Source organism: Tursiops truncatus, chromosome 5, assembly GCF_011762595.2.
Source record: "Tursiops truncatus isolate mTurTru1 chromosome 5, mTurTru1.mat.Y, whole genome shotgun sequence".
NCBI classification, from domain to species: Eukaryota; Metazoa; Chordata; class Mammalia; order Artiodactyla; family Delphinidae; genus Tursiops; species Tursiops truncatus.
The window spans coordinates 85,624,742-85,650,072 of record NC_047038.1 but is presented as its reverse complement, the minus strand read 5'-3'; the positions used below and the strand labels follow the sequence as shown (position 1 = coordinate 85,650,072).

Sequence of the window (25,331 nt, the reverse complement as noted above, 5' to 3'; positions counted from 1 at the left end):
AAGGCCATATATGGCCTTTATGATGTTGAGGAAAGTTTCCTCTATGCCTACTTTCTGGAGGGTTTTTAACATAAATGGGTGTTCAATTTTGTCGAAAGCTTTCTCTGCATCTATTGATATGATCATATGGTTTTTCTCCTTCAATTTGTTAATATGGTGTATCACGTTGATTGATTTGCATATATTGAAGAATTCTTGCATTCCTGGTGTAAACCCATCTTGCTCATGGTGTATGATCCTTTTACTGTGCCTTTGGATTCTGTTTGCTAGTATTTTGCTGAGGATTTTTGCATCTATGTTCATCAGTGACAGTGGCCTGTAGTTTTCTTTCTTTGTGACATCTCTGCCTGGTTTTGGTATCAGGGTGATGGTGGCCTTGCAGAATGAATTTGGGAGTGTTGCTCCCTCTGCCATATGTTGGAAGAGTTTGAGAAGGATAGGTGTTAGCTCTTCTCAATGTTTGATAGAATTCGCCTATGAAGCCATCTGGTCCTGGGCTTTTGTTTGTTGGAAGATTTTTCAACACAGTTTCAATTTCAGTGCTTGTGATTGGTCTTTTCATATTTTCTATTTCTTCCTGGTTCAGTCTCAGAAGGTTGTGCATTTCTAAGAATTTGTCCATTTCTTCCAGGTTGTCCATTTTATTGGCATACAGTTGCTTGTAGTAATCTCTCATGATCCTTTGTATTTCTGCAGTGTCAATTGTTACTTCTCCTTTTTCATTTCTAATTCTATTGATTTGAGTCTTCTCCCTTTTTTCTTGATAAGCCTGGCTAATGGTTTATCAATTTTGTGTATCTTCTCAAAGAACCAGCTTTTAGTTTTATTAATCATTGCTATCGTTTCCTTCATTTCTTTTTCATTTATTTCTGATCTGATCTTGATGATTTCTTCCTTCTGCTAACTTTGGGTTTTTTTTGTTCTTCTCTCTCAAATTCCTTTAGGTGTAAGATTAGTTTGTTTATTTGAGATGTTTCTTGTTTCTTAAGATAGGCTTGTATAGCTATAAACTTCCCTCTAAGAACTGCTTTTGCAGCATCCCATACGGTTTGTGTCATTGTGTTTTCATTGTCACTTGTTTCTAGGTATTTTTTCATTTCCTCTTTGATTTCTTCAGGGATCTCTTGGTTATTAGGTAGTGTGTTGTTTAGCCTCCATGTGTTTGTATTTCTTCCAGATTTTTTCCTGTAATTGATATCTACTCTCATAGCATTGTGGTCGGAAAGGATAGTTGATATGATTTCAATTTTCTTAAATTTACCAAGGCTTGATTTGTGACCCAAGATATGATCTATCCTGGAGAATGTTCCATGAACACTTGAGAAGAAAGTGTATTCTGTTTTTTTTGGATGGAATGACCTATAAATATCAATTAAGTCCATCTTGTTTAATGTATCATTTAAAGCTTGTGTTTCCTTATTTATTTTCATTATGGATGATCTGTCCATTGGGGAAAGTGGGGTGTTAAAGTCTCCTGGTATGATTGCATTACTGTCGATTTCCCCTTTCAAGTCTGTTAGTATTTGCCTGTATTGAGGTGCTCCTATGTTGGGTGCATAAATATTTACAATTGTTATATCTTCTTCTTGGATTGATCCCCTGATCATGCTGTAGTGTCCTTCTTTGTGTCTTGTCATAGTCTTTGTTTTAAAGTCTATTTTGTCTGGTATGAGAATTGCTACTCCAGGTTTCTTTTGATTTCCATTTGCATGGAATATCTTTTTCCATCCCCTCACTTTCAGTCTGTATGTGTCCCTAGGTCTGAAGTGGGTCTCTTGTAGACAGCATATATATGAATCATGTTTTTGTATCCATTCAGCCAGTCTATGTCTTTTGGTTGGAGCAATTAATCCATTTACATTTAAGGTAATTATTGATATGTATGTTCCTATTACCATTTTCTTAATTGTTTTGGGTTTATCATTGTAGGTCTTTTCCTTCTCTTGTGTTTCCTGTCTAGAGAAGTTCCTTCAGCATTTGTTGTAAAGCTGGTTTGGTGGTGCTGAATTCTCTTAGCTTTTGCTTGTCTGTAAAGGTTTTAATTTCTCCATCAAATCTGAATGAGATCCTTGCTGGGTAGAGTAATCTTGGTTATAGGTTTTTCCCCTTCATCACTTTAAATATGTTCTGCTACTCCCTTTGGGCTTGCAGAGTTTCTGCTGAAAGACCAGCTGTTAACCTTATGGGGATTCCTTTGTGTGTTATTTGTTGTTTTTCCCTTGCTGCGTTTACTATTTGGTCTTTGTATTTAATTTTTGATAGTTTGATTAATATGTGTCATGGCGTGTTTTTCCTTGGATTTATCCTGTATGGGACTCTGTGTGGTTCCTGGACTTGATTAAGTATTTTCTTTCCCATATTAGGTGAAGTTTTAAACTATAATCTCTTCAAATATTTTCTCAGTCCCTTTCTTTTTCTCTTCTTCTTCTGGGACCCCTGTAATTCGAATGTTGGTGTGTTTAATGTTGTCCCATAGGTCTTTGAGACTGTCCTAAATTCTTTTCATTATTTTTTCTTTATTCTGCTCTGCAGTCGTTATTTCCACTATTTTATCTTCCAGGTCATTTATTCATTCTTCTGCTTCAGTTATTCTGCCATTGATCCCTCTAGAGAATTTTTAATTACATTTATTGTGTTATTCATCACTGTTTGTTTGCTCTTTAGTTCTTCCAGGTTCTTGTTAAACGTTTCTTGTATTTCCTCCATTCTATTTCCAAGATTTTGGATCATCTTTACTATCATTATTCTGAACTCTTTTTCAGATAGACTGCCTATTTCCTCTTCATTTGTTAGGTCTGGTGGGTTTTTGCCTTGTTCCTTCATCTGCCATGTGTTTCTCTGTCTTCTCATTTTGCTTAACTTACTGTGTTTGGGGTCTCCTTGTCACAGGCTGCAGGTTCGTAGTTCCCGTTGTTTTTGGTGTCTGTCCGCAGTGGCTAAGGTTGTTTCAGTGGGTTGTGTACGCTTCCTGGTGGAGGGGACTGGTGCCTGTGTTCTAGTGGATGAGGCTGGATCTTGTCTTTCTGGTGGGCAGTTCCACGTCTGGTGGTGTGTCTTGGGGTGTCTGTTATTATGATTTTGGGTAGCCTCTCTGCAAATGGGTCGGTTTGTGTTCCTGTCTTGCTAGTTGTTTGGCATAGGGTGTCCAGCACTGTAGCTTGCTGGTCGTTGAGTGGAGCTGGGTCTTGGCGTTGAGATGGAGATCTCTAGGAGATTTTCACCGTTTGATATTACATGGAGCTGGGAGGTCTCTTGGGGACCAGTGTCCTGAACTTGGCTCTCCCACCTCAGTGGCACAGCACTGACTCCTGGCTGGAGCACCAAGAACCTGTACTCCACAAGGCTCAGAATAAAAGGGGAAGAAAAAAAAAGAAAGAAAGAAGAAGATAAAATAAAATAAAGTTATTAAAATAAAAAATAATTATTAAGAAAAATAATTTTTTAAGTAATTAAAAAAAACGGACAGACAGAACCCTAGGATAAATGGTAAAAGCAAAGCTATACAGACAAAATCACACACAGAAGCATACACATACACTCTGACAAAAAGAGAAAAAGGGGGAAAAAATATATATCGTTGCTCCCAAAGTCCACCTCCTCAATTTGGGATGATTCGTTGTCTATTCAGGTATTCCACAAATGCAGGGTACATCAAGTTGATTGTTGAGCTTTAATCCGCTGCCCCTGAGGCTACTGGGAGAAATTTCCTTTTCTTTGTTCGCACAGTTCCCGGGGTTCAGCTTTGGATCTGGCCCTGCCTCTGCGTGTAGGTCGCCTGAGGGCGTCTGTTCTTCAGGACAGGATGGGGTTAAAGGAGCAGCTGGTTCTGGGGCTCTGGCTCACTCAGGCATGGGGGAGGGAGGGGCACGGAGTGCGGGGCGAGCCTGCGGTGGCAGATGCCGCCTAACATTGCACCAGCCTGAGGTGCGCCATGTGTTCTCCCGGGTAAGTTGTCCCTGGATCACGGGACCCTGGCATTGGCAGGCTGCACAGGCTCCCGGGAGGGGAGGTGTGGATAGTGACCTGTGCTTGCACACAGGCTTCTTGGTGTCTACAGCATTAGCCTTAGGATCTCATGCCCGTCTCTGGGGTCCACGCTGATAGCCACGGCTCACCCCTGTCTCTGGAGCTCCTTTAAGCTGCATTCTTATTCCCCTCTCCTCATGCACCAGGAAACAAAAGGGGCAAGAAAAAGTCCCTTGCCTCTTTGGCAGCTCTAGACTTTTTCCCAGATTCCCTCCCAGCTAGCTGTGGCGCACTAGCCCCCTTCAGGCTATGTTCACGCCGCCAACTCCAGTCCTCTCCCTGGGATACGACCTCAGAAGCCCAAGCCTCAGCTCCAGCCCCGCCCGCCCCGGCGGGTGAGCTGACAAGCCTCTCAGGCTGGTGAGTGCTGGTCGGCACCGGTCCTCTGTGCGGGAATCTGTCCGCTTTGCCCTCCGCACCCCTGTTGCTGCACTCTCCTCCGCGGCTTCGAAGCTTCCCCCTCCACTACCCGCAGTCTCTGCCCACGAAGGGGCTTCTAGTGTGTGGAAACCTTTCCTCCTTCACAGCTCCCTCCCACTGGTGCAGGTCCCGTCCCTATTCTTTGTCTCTGTTTTTTCTTTTGCCCTACCCAGGTACATAGGGAGTTTCTTGCCTTTTGGGAGGTCTGAGGCCTTCTGCCAGCGTTCAGTAGGTGTTTTGTAGGAGTTGTTCCACGTGTAGATGTATTTCTGATGTATTTGTGGGGAGGAATGTGATCTCCGAGTCTTAATCTTCCGCCATCTTGAAGCTCCTCCTGTTTGTTGTTTTTATGTTCTGGAACCTTAGGTCTTGTCCATCCAAAACTGCCTTTCGACAGCCAGTTGTCTAGATTCTTTTAAATCAGTCAAGGTGCATTGTCAGTATTTTCCATACACAACAAAATTCAGGTCTCTCAAGTTTCACTAGTGGTAAGTTGTTACACAGCAAGCAACAGAAGATTAATACACCAGTGTTTGTTTTATGGGTGCAGGTAAAGCAGGAAAAGAATGCTTGAGCATCTCTACCTACAAACAGGCTAGATTCCAAAGGGTTTACTATGTATATTTCCTTTCAAATCTGAAGTGATATTATGCAAATCACTAATAGGACCTCTCCAGAATGGGAGGTTGAGGATGCATATTTGCTTTCATGCATTGCTTGTTCACATTCATAAAAGTTGATATTATGTTGAAAGTTTATTCATATAGGATTAAGTAGTTTATTGGCTAAATGTATTACTTATGCCAAAACTATTACCTTCTTAACTATTTAGGTCCAAACAGTTTATATCTTTCATGCTGGCATTTATGTATAAAAGTATTTTACATTAAAAAAAATTCCTGTAAATCAATCAATATTTATTAAAAGTCTACTTAGAGTAAATCAATGCACTAAATATTGTGAAACATGAAAAATACCTCTGCCCCCAAAGAATTAGCTTTTCAATACACACACAAAAAGATAAATTCTAATGAAAGAGATAAATTAAGTTGACTACAATGGCAAGTTGCAGAGAAGGAGCACTAGAAAATGCGTTAGATGACCTGGGTCCTTTTAAGTCTCCTGGCTCTAATAAATAAGACATCTTCTCTCTCAGCCTCTGTTGTTTCATATGTAAGGTTGGTATAATACCTGCCTGATTCTCATGGATTTATAAGATTCCTACTCTGTACCAGGCACCTTATTAGGTCTTAATGATTAAAAGATGAACATGACTAGTTTAACCCATTGAGTTCACTGTTACGTATAGGTTAATATACTTGAAAATAAACAGTTACTACAATGTGATTATCGCTATTGTTGAGCATAACTAGAGGAAGAGCAAAGAGTTACCTTTTTTCTCCTAAACTGTGGAAATTTCCTCTAATCCAGAGGTGATGCAATATAAAGTATATAGCATCACTTTTGAAGTATTTTTGCCAAATTAATTTAAATCTAATCAAACCTTTAGATCTAAATTTAAGCTTATAAGAAATGAGGGGGATAGAACAAGTTAAATGAGATCACAAGAAAGCATTCAGACAAGTCCAGAAGGTGGACATTCTAAAGAAAAACTGGCTTGATCTCTTCAACAAGTCAATGCCATTAAAAATTAAAAAGCAAGCTGGACTCTTTTATGTTAAAAAAGACTTAAAAGACATAACAACCAAGGTACTATGAGGTCCTTGATTTGTACAATCCATCTGTAAATAGGGACAATAAAGGAAATCTGAAGATGGATTTTGTTTAGAAGATAAAAAGATTAGAGAAATACTGTTAATTTTTTAAGAGTGTTATGGTATTGTGGTTATATTGTAAATATCCTAATTGCTTATAATAATGATTTGGTAAAAACTCATGAAGTCCTATTTTACATTAAAATACAGCAGAAAATAATGAATGAAGCCATTACAGTAAAAATGTTAACTGACAAAATGATGTGATGAATATAGGGGTGTTCTACTATACCATTCTTTCTAAATTTCTGTGTCTGAAAAGTTTCATAATAGTTAAAAATGAAAGATAAAGAATAAATGAGAATATATTTGAAATCACTTTGTAAACTTTAAAAGGATAAAAGAAATTTTTTTTTTAAAGAAATTGTTGGAGAAAGAAGGAATGGTTTTTTTCAAGCATATGTGCTACTTTGGACCACACTGCTAAGAGAAGTCAGGAATGGCCACCACAGAGATCCACCCAATGCCTCTAGAAATAGAAACCAGGAGGAATAGCATGGATTCCCAGATACTGATCTTTTTAATACCCCCCTTCATGCCTAGATGACCTTGACCAAAATTGAAGACAAATGTCTTCTTGCTGGGAAAGGTGGGCTAAAGCAACGTGCACTTATCCAAGAAGCAGCAGAAAGCCTGTAACCGTTACAACATGAGAGTAACTGGTGAGTTTTCCTTTTTGCAGATCGGTAGGATTTGGCACCCAAAGCAGAGGTTTGAAACCATGGATGATTGCCCTTATTGTGTTATTACTGACAGTGGTAACTGTGGCCACTGGTCTTCTGGCTTACTTCTTAGTCTCTGGTAGGTAAAATTGTGGATTTTGCTCAGTTTGATTTCAGTTTTCTGTAAAGCTTCATTTGAATAAATGTAAATTTATTTCCATCCAAAAATAATGTACTTTCACTAGTAAATGTCCACATTTTGAATTTTTTAATTTATTCAGTCATTTCATCAACAAATAACTACTGAATGTTTAGTATGTCCAAGTACTTTTCAGGGCACTCAAGAAACAGCATTAAGCAAAGCAGATAAATTTCCCACCTCCTTGGAGCTCACAGTCTAGTATTCTTTTCAGAATCTATACAAAAGACCAAAATAGTAATTGTCTAAAATTTACTAGTAATCACAATAAACTCTAATCATTCATGTATATGCAAGTGAAAAATTATGATGAATTAGTTATTAAAATTGGCTCTTTTACTCAGCATTTTCTGCCCACTAACATTTCTAGGGAAAAAGAAAAGCACGTGTCCAATGAAATAATGAATTTTAAAATTATTGGTAAAGTATAAATATGATACAGTATTATTACTTTTCTTTTTTTTTTTTTTTTTTTTTTTTTTTTTTGCGGTACACAGGTCTCTCACTGCTGTGGCCTCTCCCGTTGCGGAGCACAGGCTCCTGACGAGCAGGCTCAGAGGCCATGGCTCACGGGCCTAGCCGCTCCGCGGCATGTGGGATCTTCCCGGACCGGGGCACGAACCCGTGTCCCCTGCATCGGCAGGCAGACTCTCAACCACTGCACCACGAGGGAAGCCCCTATTACTTATTTTTAGAGAAAAAATTTTACTCTTTCCAAAACAATATTGAGAGATTTTTCTATTGCCTGATATATTTATAATCCCACAAAAATTCATTGCAGAATTCTCTTTTTACATTGCATCACTCTGCAGAGTGCAAACCATTTACATTTTCCACAAATGTCCACAATGTCAATCTCACACAGATGTATGTGATAAGACAAGTAGTACAGGGGACTTACCTGTTGTCTCTTTCCTCAGACTTGATGGGGGAGTCCAGATTCTTTTAGGAGCTTTAAAGGGCTTAAGAACATAGTTCTGGGGCCCATATAACTACTCTATCTGTAGTTTACACCAATGGCAAAAGATTCTCGGGTCAGCTAATTTAATGTATAGAAGCCCCTTTTCTATGAGTAGAGGGTTCAATTACAAATGGACTATATAGATTAGTAATCGGGGGGACCAAAAAAGCACTACAGAGTCCAGAGATGTCCCTAGGAGACAGACCATCCTGAGGTCCTCTTTCTTTCCTAGATCCACAGCTTCCCAAGGAGAGATATGCTTCTGTGGTTGCTCCATTTTCTATCTTTAACTCTTTGTAGATTTCTTGCCCCACCAGGGCCATACTCCTAAGATTACCACACTCCTCCACTGCTCTGTTTTTTATAACCTTTCCTGAGAGACGAGCAGAAATCTGATTGATTCATCCCTTTTACACACTGTTCTCACCTCCCACCTCAGGCAGTTTTTTCCCTGCCTTTCTTTTCACACCTTTCTTAGTGTGCCTGGCTCTTCCATTAAAAACCAAAATTTACAAGAACACTTATTTACCTCTACTTCCAGTAGAGTACAAGGTGGTATACATTTCACCGCAGCAAGAAGCAATACAGTAATTAAATATTCCAGCTCTAGAGCCACACTTGTCTGGGTTTAAACTTGGAGAGGCCACTAACTAGCTGTATAGCACAGAGCAAGTAACTTAATGCCTCCTGCCTCACTTTCTTCATCTGTAAAATGAAGGTGATGCCAGTCTTAGAGAGCTTAGTGAGAGTCAAATGAATTAATACATATAAAGTGCCCAGAACAGAGCGTGGCACATAGTAGGCACTGAATAAATACCAGCTACTATTATTAACATATAACATTAATCATTATTTTTATTATATTTATTATTAAAGTCTCAGAGATATATTCAAGACTTCATATTAGCCCCATTATAGTTGGGCCTTAGATCCCAAAATCTACCCTCAAACCACTTAATTTCCTACTTTTTCTTTTCATCACAGGCCAGAAAATGGAGTATTATCATGGCACCTTTAAAATTTCAGATCTACAAGTCAAAAGTAATTCTGGACAAAGCAGCCCATACCAGCTTAAGGACTTACAGGAGATGACTGAAAAGTTGGTAAGTCAGATAAAATTGTTTCTATCATAAAATATTGCAGGAGGAAGGGATTTTGTGAATCATTTTCTCCACTATTTCTTAAAACATGACTTTCAGACAATTTGCATCAGAATCATCTTGCAGATTCCCAGGTCCCACTCCAGATCTTCTGAATCAGTGTCTGATGGGGTGGGTGGGTAGGGAGAGAGGAGTAAGGGAATCTGCATTCTAGCAGATTGGTGATTCTGATAAACCACTTTTTAAACCACCTCATTTAAAAGTGAGAGAACGGAAGCCAAGGTATCCCAGCCCTTCGCTCCCCCATTCCACCACGATACTACCCAACTGAAAAGCTTAAACATACCAGAAGTGGTTATTGGTAAAACCACATGCTTTTTTTGTTAGACCACATTTTAGGACTTAAAATATTTTTTAAATACATGAAAAAAGGAAAGAGGATTATAAATGTTCATTTTATCTCAAAAACACACTAATTAAGATAAAATACCCAGACCTATTGTGCAATATTCAAATGAACTGCTAACGATTTTGTTAAAACTGAAATACAAGACTGTCCCCACCCCCACCCCCCCTAAAAAGTAAACTCAGTTGCATAACAGCTCTGCTCACGATGTGTGTGAACCCTCACTCAAAAACTAAGGTCAAGTTAACTGCCTTGACAAAGAAGCACAGAGCATAAAATTATCTTAAAAGGGTGGAAATGTCAGGTGTTGGTTTGTTTTAGTCAAAGAATCATTTTTTACTCAAAACATTTCCTTTCTTTCTCAAACCATTTTCATTTTTTCATGCCACTATTTGATCTTTGTCCACATGCATACCCAGTTGCAACATATTCACAGCCACATCACAAATGGAGTTTTTAATCTATATTTTCAATTCTCATTAAATTATGCAATTTTTTTTATTTTGCAGTCTCATCCCCCCAGATCAATAATTACATTTATAGATTGATATATATCCTCCATTCTTTTATATTCAGAGCACCTTAGAAAATAGCATTTGTGATCATTTCTTGAGGAATGCCAGAAAAACTTGGATACATACCCTAGTACCTCTTTTATTCCTCTGACCCTGAGTGACTCCACATAACCTCTTCAATGTTAAAATATTAATAATAAATTAATTATTTATTAATTTAAAAATTAATAAATTAATTAATCTTAGTTTAAAAGATATACAATTTCTTTGACTGTTGAAAAAATATTTATAATTTAACAGGAAAGTTTAAAATTTGTTTTCTTTATGTTTTACAGCCAATATTGTTGGCATTGTTTTAGGCTAACTAAGACATTGTTTCTACTGAAGTAAATGGACAGGAATGAAGTAGGTCTTTTTAAAAAAAGTGAAAGAAATTCACTTATAGAGGTATGTGTTTGAAGGTGAACTTTGAAGCTTCACTAAAGCACACGTTTTTAGGTGTGAAAGAACCTCAGGTACAAAGGCTGAGTTACGTGATGAAACATTATCATCATAAGGACCTACAAGGTCTTTCTCTAGTTGTCATTATTTATTTCTTCTCTTTTATTTTCATACCACACTCTCATTCTCCTCCCCCTGCAGACAACCATACTGTATTTCACATGTATTCTTTTATTAGTATTCATTCTTGCAAAAATGCATTTTCTTGTTTTGTGCAGAGCACATGGCTTTAATTTATTCTTTGTGTTATAAATCCCTTGTTTTAGTTCGTTTGGGCTGCTATAAAAATGTACCATAGTTTGAGTGGCTTATAAACAACAGAAATTTATTTCTCATAGTAATGGAGGCTGGAAGTCTGAAACCATGACACTAACATGGTCAGGTTCTGGCAAGAACCCTCTTTCTTGTTGCAGACTTCAGACTTCTTGGTGTATCCTTACATGGTGCAGAGCAGGGAGCTAAAGAGCTCTCTGGGGTCTCTTTTCTAAAGTACTAATCCCATTCATGACCTAATCACCTCCCAAAGGCTGCACCTCTTCATATATGGCCTTCATTATGTTAAAGCAGGTTCCCTCAATGCCCACTTTCTGGAGGGTTTGTAACATAAATCAGTGTTGGATTTTGTCAAAAGCTTTTTCTGCATCTATTGAGATGATCATATGGTTTTTATTCTTCAGTTTGTTAATGTGGTGTATCACACTGACTGATTTGCAGATACTGAAAAATTCTTGCATCCTGGGAAAAACCCCACTTGATCTTGGGGTATGACCCCTTCAATGTATTGTTGGATTCAGTTTGCTAGTATTTCGTTGAGGATCTTTGCATCTATATTCATCAGTGATATTGACCTGTAATTTTCTTTTTTTGTGGTATCTTTGTCTGGTTTTGGTATCAGGGTGATGCTGGCCTCACAGAATGATTTTGGGAGTGTTCCTTCCTCTGCAATTTTTTTGGAAGAGTTTCAGAAGGATAGGTGTTAACTCTTCTATAAATGTTTGATAGAATTTGCCTGTGAAGCCATCTAGTCCTGGACTTTTGTTTGCTGGGAGTTTTTTAATCAGTTTCAATTTCAGTACTGGTGATTGGTCTGTTCATATGTTCTATTTCTTCCTGGTTCAGTCTTGGGAGATTGTACCTTTCTAAGAATTTGTCCATTTCTTCTAGGTGTTTATTTTATCGGTATATAGTTGCTTGTAGTAGTCTCTTAAGATCTTTTGTATTTCTGTGGTGTCCATTGTATAATAACTTTCTCCTTTTCCAGTTCTAATTTTATTGATTTGAGCCCTCTCCCTCTTTTTATTGATGAGTCTAGCTGAAGGTTTATCAATTTTGTTTATCTTTTCAAAGAACTAGTTTTTAGTTTCATTGATCTTTTCTATTTTCTTCATCTCTATTTCATTTATTTCTGCTCTGACTTTTATGATTTCTAGATAGGAACAGTTTGTTGGTAGTAGACATTGCACTTATCCATTCCATCTTTTATTAATTTGGACCATATTGCCCTTCATAAAACAAAAAATCCATAATTTTAAAGTAATCATACTTATCAGTTTTCTCAGCCTTATGGTTGTGTTTTTAAAGATTTTTTTAAAAGTTATTTCCTCTTTTAAGTTATAAAATTATTTTACTGTATTTTCTTCTATTAAACTATTAAACTTCTACCTTCTACAGAAGGTTTTTAATGCATCTGAAGTCCACCTTTGAATGTGATATTAAGTAGGAACCCAGGTAGTGATCCAGTTTTCCCAATGTAACTAACTAAACAATCTGTCTCACCAATATATGGTATGATTATTCAGCTTATGACACTTCTTAGCCCCTGAGTCTTACAGAAAAAAAACGATGATCCTCATCTCTTCAAACTGCTTCCCATCTCCTTGGAGAGATGATAGTAACACACATGAAACTGAACAGCATGACATGATATGGTTAAGGACTAAACTATATGTTGAGGACTATAAGTGCAGAAGAACTTCAAAGAAAAGGAAGATCAACTAGGGTTCACGTGGTCAGGAAAGGCTGTGTATTATTTTAGCCCTGTTTAAGTGAGACAATGTCCCTTTCCCTCCAATCCCCACCAATTTACCTTCAGGAGAATTACAGGAAGTGTTCATGCCTCATCCTGAGCCACTCCTTTTTATTGTTGCTAAATCCCAATGAGTGAAACCAGATTCTTCTCTCTGACCTATGTGTGTGCTAATTAGACAGCCACGAAATACAGGTTGTAGGTCCTGTTCTTCCTCATAACTGGGGATTCACTGATTTGAATGGAAACAGAGATGCAAATATAAAATGAGTTCATGCTCAGATACTGCTAAAACCCATTCAAGTTCCTTGAGATAGCAGCACAGACATATCTCATCTTTCATACCATTCTTCAGAGAATACTCCAGTAACCAGACACCATGATATTCCTAAATAGCTAGGTCATTTTTATTATTATTATAAGTTTGAGTAGGATCACTGACTGAGCGAGCACTTCATTTGAAGAAATATATTTCAGAAATATTTTTAAAGTATAGGATCATTACAAATGTGAAAGTTAAAAACTTGTAACACTATAGCAATAACACTAGTTAACATATACTAAATGCCAAGCACTCAATTAGCTTAGCACATTAAGCACTGTATCTGTATTATTTTAGTTAATCCTCAAAAACAAACTTATGAGGTAAGTATATTATCACAATTTTACAAATTGAAAAATCAAGGTACACAAAAGTTAATTTACCCAAGATCATTCAGCTAGTAAACGATATAGTTAGGGTTTTAGATTACATTTTCTTAATACATTTTCGTCATCCATAAGAATCATCTGTGTGATTTTACTTCCCATCTACCATCCCACAAAACACCAGAAATCAAGTAATTATCCCTGGTACATTATTCTCTTTCAGTTACAGTTGACCCTTGAACAACATGGGTTTGAACTGTGCAGGTTCACTTACATGCAGTCTTTTCAATAAATATGTGCTATAAATAAATAAACAAATATGTGCTACAGTACTACATGATTGGTGGTTGGTTGAATTTACAGATGCAGAACCAGGGATACAGAGAGCCAACTATGAAGTTATATGCAGATTTCTGACCCAACCCCCCACATGGTTCAATGGTCATTGAATACTGTATAGTATTAGCATGTGCCAGTAACCACCATCTGAATTAACAATGGCATCAGTTAGGAATTTTCTTAGTGTTGTCTCCAAAAAAACTCACTTCTCCTGTGCCCAAAGCAGTCCTAAATTTTATCTTCTTTGTGCCCAGGAACACCAGAAACAGTGCCTGAAATGATCCTCAAACTATCCTTTGGACTATGTGTCTAGAGTTGTAGAGACAAAGAACTTGGAAACAGAAGTGATGTAAGGAGATAATATAGTTTAGGAACACTCTCTAAAGGAACTTGAAGACACCAATGAGAGACTTGGCTCTCTGAAGGAGGAAGCTCTTCTCTTGAGAAAAGGCAACCGGGTCAAGGTAAACAACTTAGCAAAGGTATTAGACTACCTAAAGTTTGGAGTTGCATAATGTAAGAGAAGTAAGAGGCCCAATGTCTGGTGTAGGCCTATGGTCCTATGCTCAGAGAAGAGATGAATTTGAAAGCTTATTTGAAAGCTTAGAAAAGAAAATAAGTAGCAATTATTTAAAAAAACAAAAAAAAACCTTTGTGTTCAGAGGTTAGAAAAATTGGGTGTAGAATGTGACTGAGTTCTTACTTGGGAGCTCAAACTCACGTTCATTTCATAACTGAAGATTAGGTATGACTAAAAGAGGAAAATGTGTATCACAACCTCTGCCTTCAACGTGTTAAATTTGAATACTGAAAGAAAAAGCTAACTGTTGTATATTTCATGTCTAATCTTCAATATAACACTGCAAAGGAGTTTTCACACTTTATAGATAGATAAGAGAACTAAGCCTCTGAAGATAAGGTCCACAGTTGGTAAATCAAGGAGGGGAGATTTGAAGCCATATAGGTTAACTCCAACAGGTGCCATCTCCACTAAATTATTCTATTTGTCAGGAAGGGACTAAGCTATAATAGGAAGTTCAGTTCTACATCAATTCTTCTCCCATTTAATTTTTAAATCCATAAAGATTATAAATTTATATGCTCTGTCAGACCACTTTTACTTAGCCAACACATTGGGATTACATTACTAATTATATAAAGATGTCTTCATTCTTAGTTTCTTCATTTCCTTGTATCAATTTTTTCAGCTTTATTAAAATATAATTGACATATAACATTGTGTAATTTTAAGGTGTAAAATGTGATGATATGATACATTTATGTTGCAAAATGGTTACCACTATAACACCTCCATCATGTCACATAATTACCATTTTTTTTGTGTGGTGAGAACACAAGTTCTACTCTCTTAGCAACTTTCAAGTATATAACACAGTGTCATTAAGTCTGATCATTACAATGTACATGGGATACCAGAACTTATTAATTTGCAACCAGAAGTTTGTACTCTTTGATCAATATTTCTCCATTTTTCCCATCCCCTAGCCTTAGTAAGTACCATTCTACTATCTGTTTCTATGAATTCTGCTTTTTAGATTCCACATAAAACTGGAATAAAGTATTTGTCTTTGTCTGACTTATTTCAGTTAGTGTAATGCCCTCAAAATCCATCCATGTTGGCAGAATTTCATTCTTTCTCCTGGCTGAGGAATATACAGCTGACCTTTGAACACTATGGGCTTGAATTGCAAGGGTCCACTTATATGCAGATTTTTTTTCATTAGTAAATACTGTAGGATTATATGATTTGACCCATGGTTGGTTGAATCCACAGATGCAGAACCATGAATACAGAGAACTATATGGGAACTGTGGATACAGAGGGATGTTATGCTATATGGGGATTTTCAACAGCACAGGGGGCAGCATCTCTAACCACGACATTGTTCAAGGGTCAACTGTATATATATGTATATACATATTCTTTATCCATTTATTTTTTGACAGACACTTAGGTTGTTTCCGTATCTTGCCTATTGTGGATAATACTGTGATGAACATGAGAGTGCAGATATCTCTCTTGAGATCCTGTTTTAATTTCCTTTGGATCTATACCCAGAAGTGGGATTGCTGGCTCAGATGGTAGTTTTAGTTTTTTGAGGACCCCCCCCATGCTTTCTCCACAGTGGCTATGCCAATTTACATTCCCACCAACCGTGCACGAGGGCTCCTTTCACCAAAGTCTTGAAGTTTCATTGTTAAGATCTTTTACCTCCTTAGTTAAATTTACCCCAAAGTATTTTATTGTTTTTGATGCTATTATGAATCGCGTTGCTTTATTTCTTCTTCAGATATATTGTTGTTATTGTATAGAAACACAACTAATTTCTATACACTATGAATGTTGATTCTATATGTTTGATTTCTCTTGATATGTATGCAACTTTACTGAATTCATTGGTCAGTTCTAACAGTGTTTTGGTGGCATATTTATGATTTTCTATATATAAAATTATATCATCTGCAAATAAAGGCAATTTTACTTCTTCCTGTCTGATTTTAATGCCTTTTATTCTTTTTCTTGCCTGATTGTTCTAGCTAGAACTCCCAGTAACATGGTGAATAGGAGTGGTGAGAGTGGGCACCCTTCTTATCTTGTTCCTGATCTTAGAGGGAAAGATTTCAATCTTTTACTGTTGAGTTTTGGTGTAAGCTGTGCATTTGTCATATATGGAGTTTATCATGTTGAGGTATGTTCTTCTACACGTGATTTGTTGAGTGTTTTTATCATGAAAGAACCTTGTTTTCTGTCAAATGCTTTTTCTGCATCTATTGAGATGGTCATATGACTTTTAGCTTTCATCCTATTGATGTGTTGTGTCACATTTATTGATTTGCATATGTCAAACCATCCTTGCATCCCAGAGATAAATCTCACTTGATCATGGTATATGATCCTTTTAATGTGCTGTTGAATTTAGTTTGCTAATACACTGTTGAGAATTTTTGCTTCAGGAATATTGGTCTGAAGTTTTATTTTCTTGTAGTGTCCTTATCTGGCTTTGGTATAAAGGTAATGCTGGCCTCACAAAATAAGTTTGGGTGTGTTCCTTCTTCTTTGATTTTTTGGAAGAGTTTGAGAAGGACTGGCATTAATTCTTATTTAACTGTTTGGTAACATTCACCAGTGAAACCATCTGGTCCTGGGCTTTTCCTTTTGAGGAGGGTTTTGATTACTGATTTAATCTCCTTATTCATTATTGGTCTCAGATTTTCTGTTTCTTCATGATTCAGTCTTGGTAGGTTGTATTTTTCTAGGAATTTATCCATTTCTTCTAGATTATCCAATTTGTTGGTTTATAATTGTTCATAGTAGTTTCTTATGATCCTTTGTATTTTTGTGTTATAATGTCTATTCTTGCATTTCTGATTCTGTTTGAGTCCTCTTTTTTCTTTTAGATAGTCTCACTAAAGTTTTGTCAATTTTGTTAATCTTTTCAAAAACACAGCTCTTAGTTTTGTTGATCTTTTCTATTGTTTTTCTGATTTTTATTTCATTTATTTCTTTTCTTATCTTTGTTATCTCTTTCCTTCTGCTAGCCTTGGTCTTAGTTTGTTCTTTTTCTAGTTCCTTGAGGGGTAAAGAGATCAAAAGACCAATAAGCATCAAAATCCTGTGAGCACCATCAGTGCTCAGGTTGGCCATGTTCTACATAGGCTTAGGATAATGATTCACAGCTGACTTCTTAAATCTTGGGTTTTGCCCAAAATCTAGATTTTAAATAGATAGAATAACAACTTTAAAGGATTGCAATAAGAACGATCAAGATTATGGTCTTTATTTTTAGAGGGCAAAGAATATAGGCTGCCTTTGGAGAGGGGTAACCATTACATGTTGCTTGTACATATCAATGGGTAGGAATTCTTAATCCATAGGAATCAAATTACTGAAAATGTCAACAAGGAGAAAAAATTCCCCTCAAATACTTCATGTGCAGTTTTCTTTTTTCTCTAGGAGCACTGATCTCAATCTGATGTAAATCTCATTAAAAGCACTAATAAAATCTTCCTGATAAATGCAAGGCTTTCTGATAAACAAATTTCACTTCCTTTTATTAATTCATTCAAAAAAGCATGCTGAATTCTTACATATTGTAGAGTATGAAAAGAAGAATGATTGTCCCTATCCATAAAAGGTTTGCAGTTTAGTAGAGGAGATAATATATTTTCATAAATAACTATATTAAGGAGTAGAAGATATAAGAGGAATAAGAACAATTAGGACAGGAAGAGGAAAGATTACTCTTTCCTCAAGGTTCAAGGAATAAACCCAAAGTAGGTCTTATCTGAAATAGACTTTGAAGGAGAGTTGTGATTCAGAAAAGCAGAGCCAGCAGAATCAGAGAGGGGACTACAGACCAAAGGAATAGCCTGAGAAGGGCAAGTACAGAGGGAAACAGGACATGCCTGAAAACAGCACTACCAAGCATGAAAGGTAATGGTGGTGTTGATGGGGGTTGTGGGTGTGGGGATGAATGACAGATGGTGAGGCCCTTGAACATATGACTCTGTGACCAGAGACTCAAATGCAATTGTGCTCTAATCTCTATTTCTACCTTGAGTTCAGCCCTGGAGTAAAGCAACTTCAATTGAACCTTATTTAAGATTAAAGGTGTGTTTTTTTAAAAGCATCTCTTATACCATCCTTTGTGTGCCACTCTTATTATAACTAGGAGAAAGCAACAGGATCTGAATTTTTTCTTTTTGGCATGTTTTGGCTCTAAACTTTTAGTTATCAGGCACTCATCTGGTGAGATGTTGGTAGAAACTGCCTTCATATTCCATTGGCCAGTCTTCAGTGGCATATCTCTCTGAAGTTAGTGGTCTCAGCTCTGAAACACCCCTATGTGAGTACAAAGACTGCTGTGAGAGGAGCAAGCTGGGAAGCATCTAAACTGAAAGGCGGGCTACATGTGTGAACAGAGGTAGTCTGGGAATGAGAGTTAAATTGCTGGGCCCGTCTGTTTGTTTGAATTGAAGGCCTCTCCCTAACTCTTCCATTAAACACCCAACTAACCTGCAGTTGCCCTCTTAGAACTTAGTGCAACTTCCAGCATTTCAAAATCATCAAATATAAAGAGGTACTACCTTGAAAGAAGGTCTTTTGTTCAACATGAGGGACTAACTCCAACTACAAGACTCTACAAATGGCTCCAAATGGGAGCAAGATAGATTTATAAATCACTAACTCTATTAAGATATGTAAGTAATAAACTTAGAACAACTTGGCACACAGCTTAAAAAAAGTGTCCTTTGAAACTTCTGAGAATTTAGAATTAGAATGCCAAAGTGCTGGCAGAATGTTTCTGATGAAATAGGCCTTAATCTGCCAGGGAAACATTTTTGGGTGGGGTCTCTAGAAAGCTAGTTCTTACATAAACTCCATTCAGCAATAAAGTTTACGTTCATGTTTTCTCTGATTTCCCTGTTTTAAATTCCTTTAGTGTAGGAACGCTGTTAGCTAGTCTCTGAGCCCCAGCATCTTTTAGGATAACATAAAGATCCTGGGCTTCACCCCAGACCCAACCAATGAGGCTTTATAGGGACACGGTCCTGGAATTTGAATTATAGAGAAGAGAATTCTATATTTCTGTGATTACCAAAGTTACTTCTACCTAGATTCTTCTTATGTTATTCTTTCAGCTCCTATCTTCCCAGACACCTGAACTATTCAAAGATGGAATGGATGCTGGGGCTAGATATTCTTCTCAGCAGGTATTTTGCCAGATGAATGATGTCATCCAGAGTCAAAAACTTAATCCAGTACCTTCACCAACAAGTCACAAACAGCCAAGGGATCTATTGCGGGTAGAATTTCAGAGGATAATTACAAACCAAACTTCTTTAGATACCCAAACACTATTTACTTTTTTTTCCTTTTAATACTGGTCATTTTTCTCCCCTTTGTTTTGGTTAGTCTTTTCTTTTCTTTTGGATTTCCCCCAGATACTGAGTAATAGGACTGGCTGTGTATGTCGGAAGAGAAATGATTAAAACAATTAGTGGTCTTGCAAAAACATAACTTACAAAATAATTTCATTTCTAACATATAAACCCCACATTTCTTCAGCCCATTTAAGCTTTTCTTATTTAAGTACAAGTAAGTGTATATTCTGGATACAAGCAATTTCTCTATTTTCTAAATACTGTCTTTGATCTAAAGTTTAAAAATATATTACCAAATATATGTTTAAAAGTTTTATACTTTAAGTCAATCGACTGTTTATGTTATAACTTATTGTTGTATGTTCTATGAAAGAAATTGAAGTAAAATGTACATCACATTTAACAAGGAGGTTGTGTGATTGATAAGAGATGGACCTAGAGACAGAAGACCTAGATTTAAGTCCCAGTTTACTAATCCACATGATGCTAGGGAAATTCACATGATGTCTCCGAGTGTCAGTTTCCTCTTCAAATGAAATAAGAATCAAAATAATTCTTATTTCATACAGTTATTATAAGGAGTAAGGGGGATATATATTTTGTTTCCCAATTAAGCTTTTTATGAATGCCTGATACTGCTAAGGAAGTCACAACTTGTTCCTTGATCTCTGAAACAGTCTTCTTTTTTATTTCCATTCTTTGGGTTTTTCAAAATGAGAGGTGGTTTTCTTGTCTCTTTCTTAAGGATTTAGGACATAATTTTTGTCCTAAATAGATGAGCACATTTGGCTCATCTACTATCAAATATGAAATGCAGTGCCTGCATTCAGATGACACTGTTGCCACCAGGTGGTCACTGGGGGATACTGCAAGCAAAAATCTAGGTGTGATAAGTCACAGCATCATAATGTCTAGGCAGGCAATTAAAATTCTGTGCAAATGGACCCCAAACAGTAGTTTTTGTTCTCCTCCCCTGTTGACATAAACTGAGGAACACAACTTTGACCTAAACCTGTAAAATCACCTTACTCTTTCTTCCTTCCTGACCTACCCTAGGGCTCAGAATCAACAACAATTAGAAAATTTTTAGCTCTTTCCTAAATCTCTAATGCCTCTTCCCTGTACTTATAGCCAAAGACCTGCAGAGAAATCTGAGACCTGTGATGCCAGAATGGGGGCTAACCTGATCCACCGGCAGTCTACTACCAAAATATACCCAGCATTTTATATGTGTTTAATCCTTACAACCCTATGAGTAGCATAGCAATATCTTTGTTTTAGAGGTTAGGATACTGAGGCTCAGCTTGGTTCAGCAACTTTTCCAAGGTCACCCAGTTCAAGAGCAGCAGGATAAGCAGGCTTCAAACCCAGCACTGAGCCACGGTTCTCTCCACCACTTCTCAAGGCCTCCCTCCATGTCCCATCTCTGCTCTGCAACTTTCTGCTTCACCTTCTGTGGAGTTTTAGGAAGATAACCTTTACCCCAGATACCTATGTCAGCACATTAGAGTCACCTGGGGAGATTTTTACAAATACAAATGCCTAGGTTCCATCCAGACAATTTATAACCAAAATTCTGGGAGAGGGGCCCCAGCATCTTAAGTCATTTTTTGTTTTTTAATTCTGCAAATGATTCTGTTGCACAGTTGGAATTGAGAACCACTGGTTTAAATCATGATATTACTCATGTTAAAACATTTTTCTATCGCTTTAACATTTAATCAGGGGTATATTCTTCTCATAAAATATCTTATTAACACATAGTTTCTCTCTTATTGTAATAACAGGTGGATGATACATTTATAGATTCGGCCTTGAACAAGCATTATATCAAGAACCAAGTAGTCAAACTGACGTATGTATGTTTGGGCAAAGGTGGATTCACATCCTGGAGTGACAAAGGGCAAAAGAGATAGGAACCCTCATATACTGTTGCCTCTATGAATTTGGCTTTTGGCTAGGATTTCTTATAAATATTATTTCGACAACAGTCTCGAGATACAGGGCCGATCACCAGTTTGTAAACATAAAAACTAAGACTCTGGGAGCTTAAGTGATATGTTCAAAATTCCGCAAGTGACAGAACCAGGATTCAAATCCCATCAACTGATTATAAGGCCTGGGACTACCAGAAACCATAGCTTTGGGAAAACCCAGCAGCATGTCACTGAATGCACCAAGCTGTATTCTTTCAATACACATGTCATTTCAAAAGTATTAAGAAGGCAAAGTTGACTACAAAATGGGATCATAAGTCTTACCTGTAATGAAGCCCTAGTTAGAGGAGCCATGCCCAAACAAAAAGATGTTCCTGTTTTAATGAATTTCTGCTTGTTGTGGTGGAGAGGGAAGACTCCTGTCATTTGCAGAAATTGCTCAGAGGTTTCAATTGTGTTATTTGGAAAGCTCATAGCAGAACATATACGTAACAGATACAAACATATGGGCCTGTGTGACTCATCTTCTTAAAGAAAATGAATATAGTCAGACAGATCTATTTGAAGGAAACAATAATCGGTTTTCTCATCAATAGGCTAATGCTTTATTGGCAGACTTACCCCAAGTTCCTTATACCTTTATCGAGTAACTAGTGACCTCCAGAAGGATTTTACGATATATATTGGATAAATTTTATAATATTTAGGAGATAAAAAGCATGTATTTCCCAAAACTTTCTAGATTTCATGCCCTCCGTTTTTAAATTCTGACTTGCCATAGCATCCTAGCAAAATTATCATAGTCTTAAGAACTCCTTTGAATTTGTAGCCACTATCATTTTGTAAGCTTTTGTGTGGGTCCAGGGAAATCCCACTTGGTAAACAATGTTTTCCCTCTGATTTAAAAACAGGGAAAATTACTAGATTGTATATTTACCAATTTGACATAAAATTCTGTTTATTTATATCTTCACATTCCAAAGCCTAAAATGAACCACAATATATAAAATGCCTTTAAACTGATATGATTCCCTCTTTTTTTAAATCGAAGAATTCAGGAAAATAGGGCTTCAGTGGTTTTTAGAGCTTGGATCTTTTGAAATGTAAAAATAAAAGACATGGCAGATCAACACATAGGTTTCCGTTTTTCTTAAAGTCCTTTAATTGTTTGGTTTTCCTACTTTAAGAGTATGGAAAAATTCAACCCCACAAGTGAAGGGGCTTGAACTTGTGTATATGAAAAAAGTTCAAGGAACTGGACATGTGTAATCTGGAGAAGACTCAGACACCAAGAATATCACTGTCTTCAAATATTTTATGTGGAAGAGGGAACTGATGTTTTATGTATGTCCCAATTGGTAGACCTAAGCCTATGGAATGTAAGCTTTAGGGAGACATATTTCAACTCCAAGTGAAGAGCTCTCTTAAAATCAGAGCTGACCAAAGAGAAATACCCTCTTTAGAGAAGTAAATCTTTTTAATTACTGTGCTGGGGTTAGATGACCACTTATCATGGAAGCTGTAGAGCTGATGAAGGTATCACACGAGGGACTGGCCAAAGACACCATTAAAGTTTTTTCCAATTCTCAGGGTTTATAATTTTGATGATAAAATTTTGGTGTCTGAGTCTAACTCAAATGCTATAGCAAGCCTTCAAATTAATGGGGAAAATTCACTCAGAACATAATGAAAACTTGAAGAGGGAACATATGAAATGATCTTGAGTCAGAAAGTGACATATATGAGTTATCAATGTGAGATGATTAGTTCTTGACACTTTCAACAACTGAGGCATAATTCAGGAGAAGACAATACAGAAAAGAGAGTTAGATAATACTGGATGTATTTTTTGAACAAGTACCTTTCTCTTGTGTGTCACAGTCCAGAGGAAGATGGTGTGACAGTAGATGTGATTATGGTGTTCCAGTTCCCCTCTGCTGAGTCAAGGGCAGTGAGAAAAAGGAAAATCCGTAGCATGTTATATAAGAAGATAAGTAACACCAGAGCTTTGTCAATAAATGCCTCGTCAGTTGAAGTTAATGGTAAGTAGGTGCCTTTCTATGTGATGTGAAGTTCTCTATTAAGTCCATTTTTTGTCTAATCATAAACTTATTTACCATTATTTCTATTCCAAATAATGGCTAGAATTCAGATGGAAAAAATTTCAAGTTAAAAAAGTGACTTTTAAAGGTTTTGTTATTCTCTGATGAAAGCATGTCTGAAGTTAGTTGTCAAGTGATTTTTTTCTGTAGTAATTGACTGGCACTCATCCAGAAATAAAATCAAACCTTTACCACTAACATAGTCAATCTGAGCCAGCCACTTCCTCCATGACTAAGCAGGTGAAAATACCAAGTGTTTAGCAAAAACTGTTTTTCTGTTTCTAAAACATAAACTCATTTGTTGCCTTTTAAAAATATGAATAGTTTCTGTAAACAGTGAAATCATGGAGTTTATGTTAACTTTTTTTCCTATGGGCATTTGAGAAAATGGTAGATCAATTTTGGAGCCACTAAAGCCTTCTTATAAGTAATGCTTTAAAAATCACTAAACTAGAAAAGAAATCATAGGAACGAGAAGTAATCTTTATCAAGGCCCTTCTCTATATCCTTTACATGCAGCATCTAGTTTCTATATTCTTATGAATTAGGCAAATTCACCTTTATAGATGTGAAAGAGGGGCAAAAAAGGCTAAGGACTCCAATAATTAAATGGAGCAAACATTCGGGACTTCCGTGGTGGTGCAGTGGTTAAGAATCCACCTGCCAATGCAGGGGACATGGGTTCGAGCCCTCGTCCGGGAAGGTCCCACATGCCGCAGAGCAACTAAGCCTGTGCACCACAACTACTGAGGCTGTTCTCTAGAGCTCTCAAGCCACAACTACTGAGCCCGCATGCCACAACTACTGAAGCCCGTGCACCTAGAGCCCGTGTTCAGCAACAAGAGAAGCCACTGCAATGAGAAGCCCGTGCACCACAATGAAGAGTAACCCCCACTCGCTGCAAATAGAGAAAGCCCGTGTGCAGCAACAAAGACCCAGTGCAGCCAAAAATAAATGAATAACTTTTTTAAAAAAAGTAGCAAACATTCAAATCTAGATTACTAATTTCTTGAGAGGCTTGTGAAAAAAGGGTGTGGTCAAACACATTTCAGAAATTCAGTCTATGATATTCACCTCTTGGAAATTCATCCCTTATATTAGCATACTAAAGACTCTGAGACCAGCTAGACAGAAACCTGTTTAACCCTGTACATTAAGCTGCTTCCACAAGCATCTATTTCTGGAAGACAAGTGCAGATTTCCCGTACAAATTCCAGGGGACACCAGAATTATGAGTCACAGAAGAGATTCAGAGTAAGTGTGATTAATATCAGATGTGAAACAGAAGGCCCTGCCCTTGCAAGGGTCTGGTTGACCCTTTAAGAGGAAACCTGACCAGGAAGTGAAAATCTGCAGGAATGGGAGGGGCAGGAGTTTGCTGATGAGACAAAGAGTCAGCTAGTCAGGGAATAAACCTGGGGACCTCTCCCAACCCAGGAGGGAAGAACCTGTCAAGGGCTTAATCCACCTTCTTTGTTTTCTTGTTTGTGGGGAAACAAATGAATCGAGGTTGTGAAATAGTGGAAGCTCTGATAAATTACATGATGTGTTCTATGTAATTTCCAACAACCAGTTAATCTGCCAGGAACTTAAAAGCCTGAACTATCTGAAACCAGAAATGAAGTATGAAATGGTCATCAGTTGTCTGGGCTCTTTGTTTCTTATAGGTTCAGTTTGTGACCTGCAGCTTATTTTAATGACTACAGTAGAGTAAAGGGCAGGATGTGCTGATGGAGAACCTGATTTGAGAGTTACCTAATTCTAACTCCACTGAGTCACTGCAGGAACACCCAAGTAATTGGCCCAT

General features: G+C 37.2%; 1 protein-coding gene across 11 annotated transcripts in view; it reads left to right on the top strand.

Moving 5' to 3' along the window:
* Nucleotides 1–25,331, top strand: part of TMPRSS11A (transmembrane serine protease 11A) — a 54,329-nt gene that overhangs the window by 13,776 nt on the left and 15,222 nt on the right. For 2 of the 11 annotated variants that reach the window (XM_073805312.1, XM_033857109.2), the window contains exons 1-6: nt 3,820–3,945; nt 6,904–7,022; nt 9,028–9,146; nt 19,243–19,314; nt 21,273–21,340; nt 23,304–23,464. In XM_073805312.1, coding sequence (XP_073661413.1) covers nt 3,932–3,945; nt 6,904–7,022; nt 9,028–9,146; nt 19,243–19,314; nt 21,273–21,340; nt 23,304–23,464 — 553 coding nt within the window. In that variant the 5' untranslated portion in view covers nt 3,820–3,931. Of the gene's footprint in view, nt 1–3,819; nt 3,946–6,764; nt 6,884–6,903; nt 7,023–9,027; nt 9,147–19,242; nt 19,315–21,272; nt 21,341–23,303; nt 23,465–25,331 lie in introns of those variants that run through there. The other 9 variants (XM_019928088.3, XM_019928090.3, XM_019928094.3 and 6 more) reach the window with 7 other exon arrangements.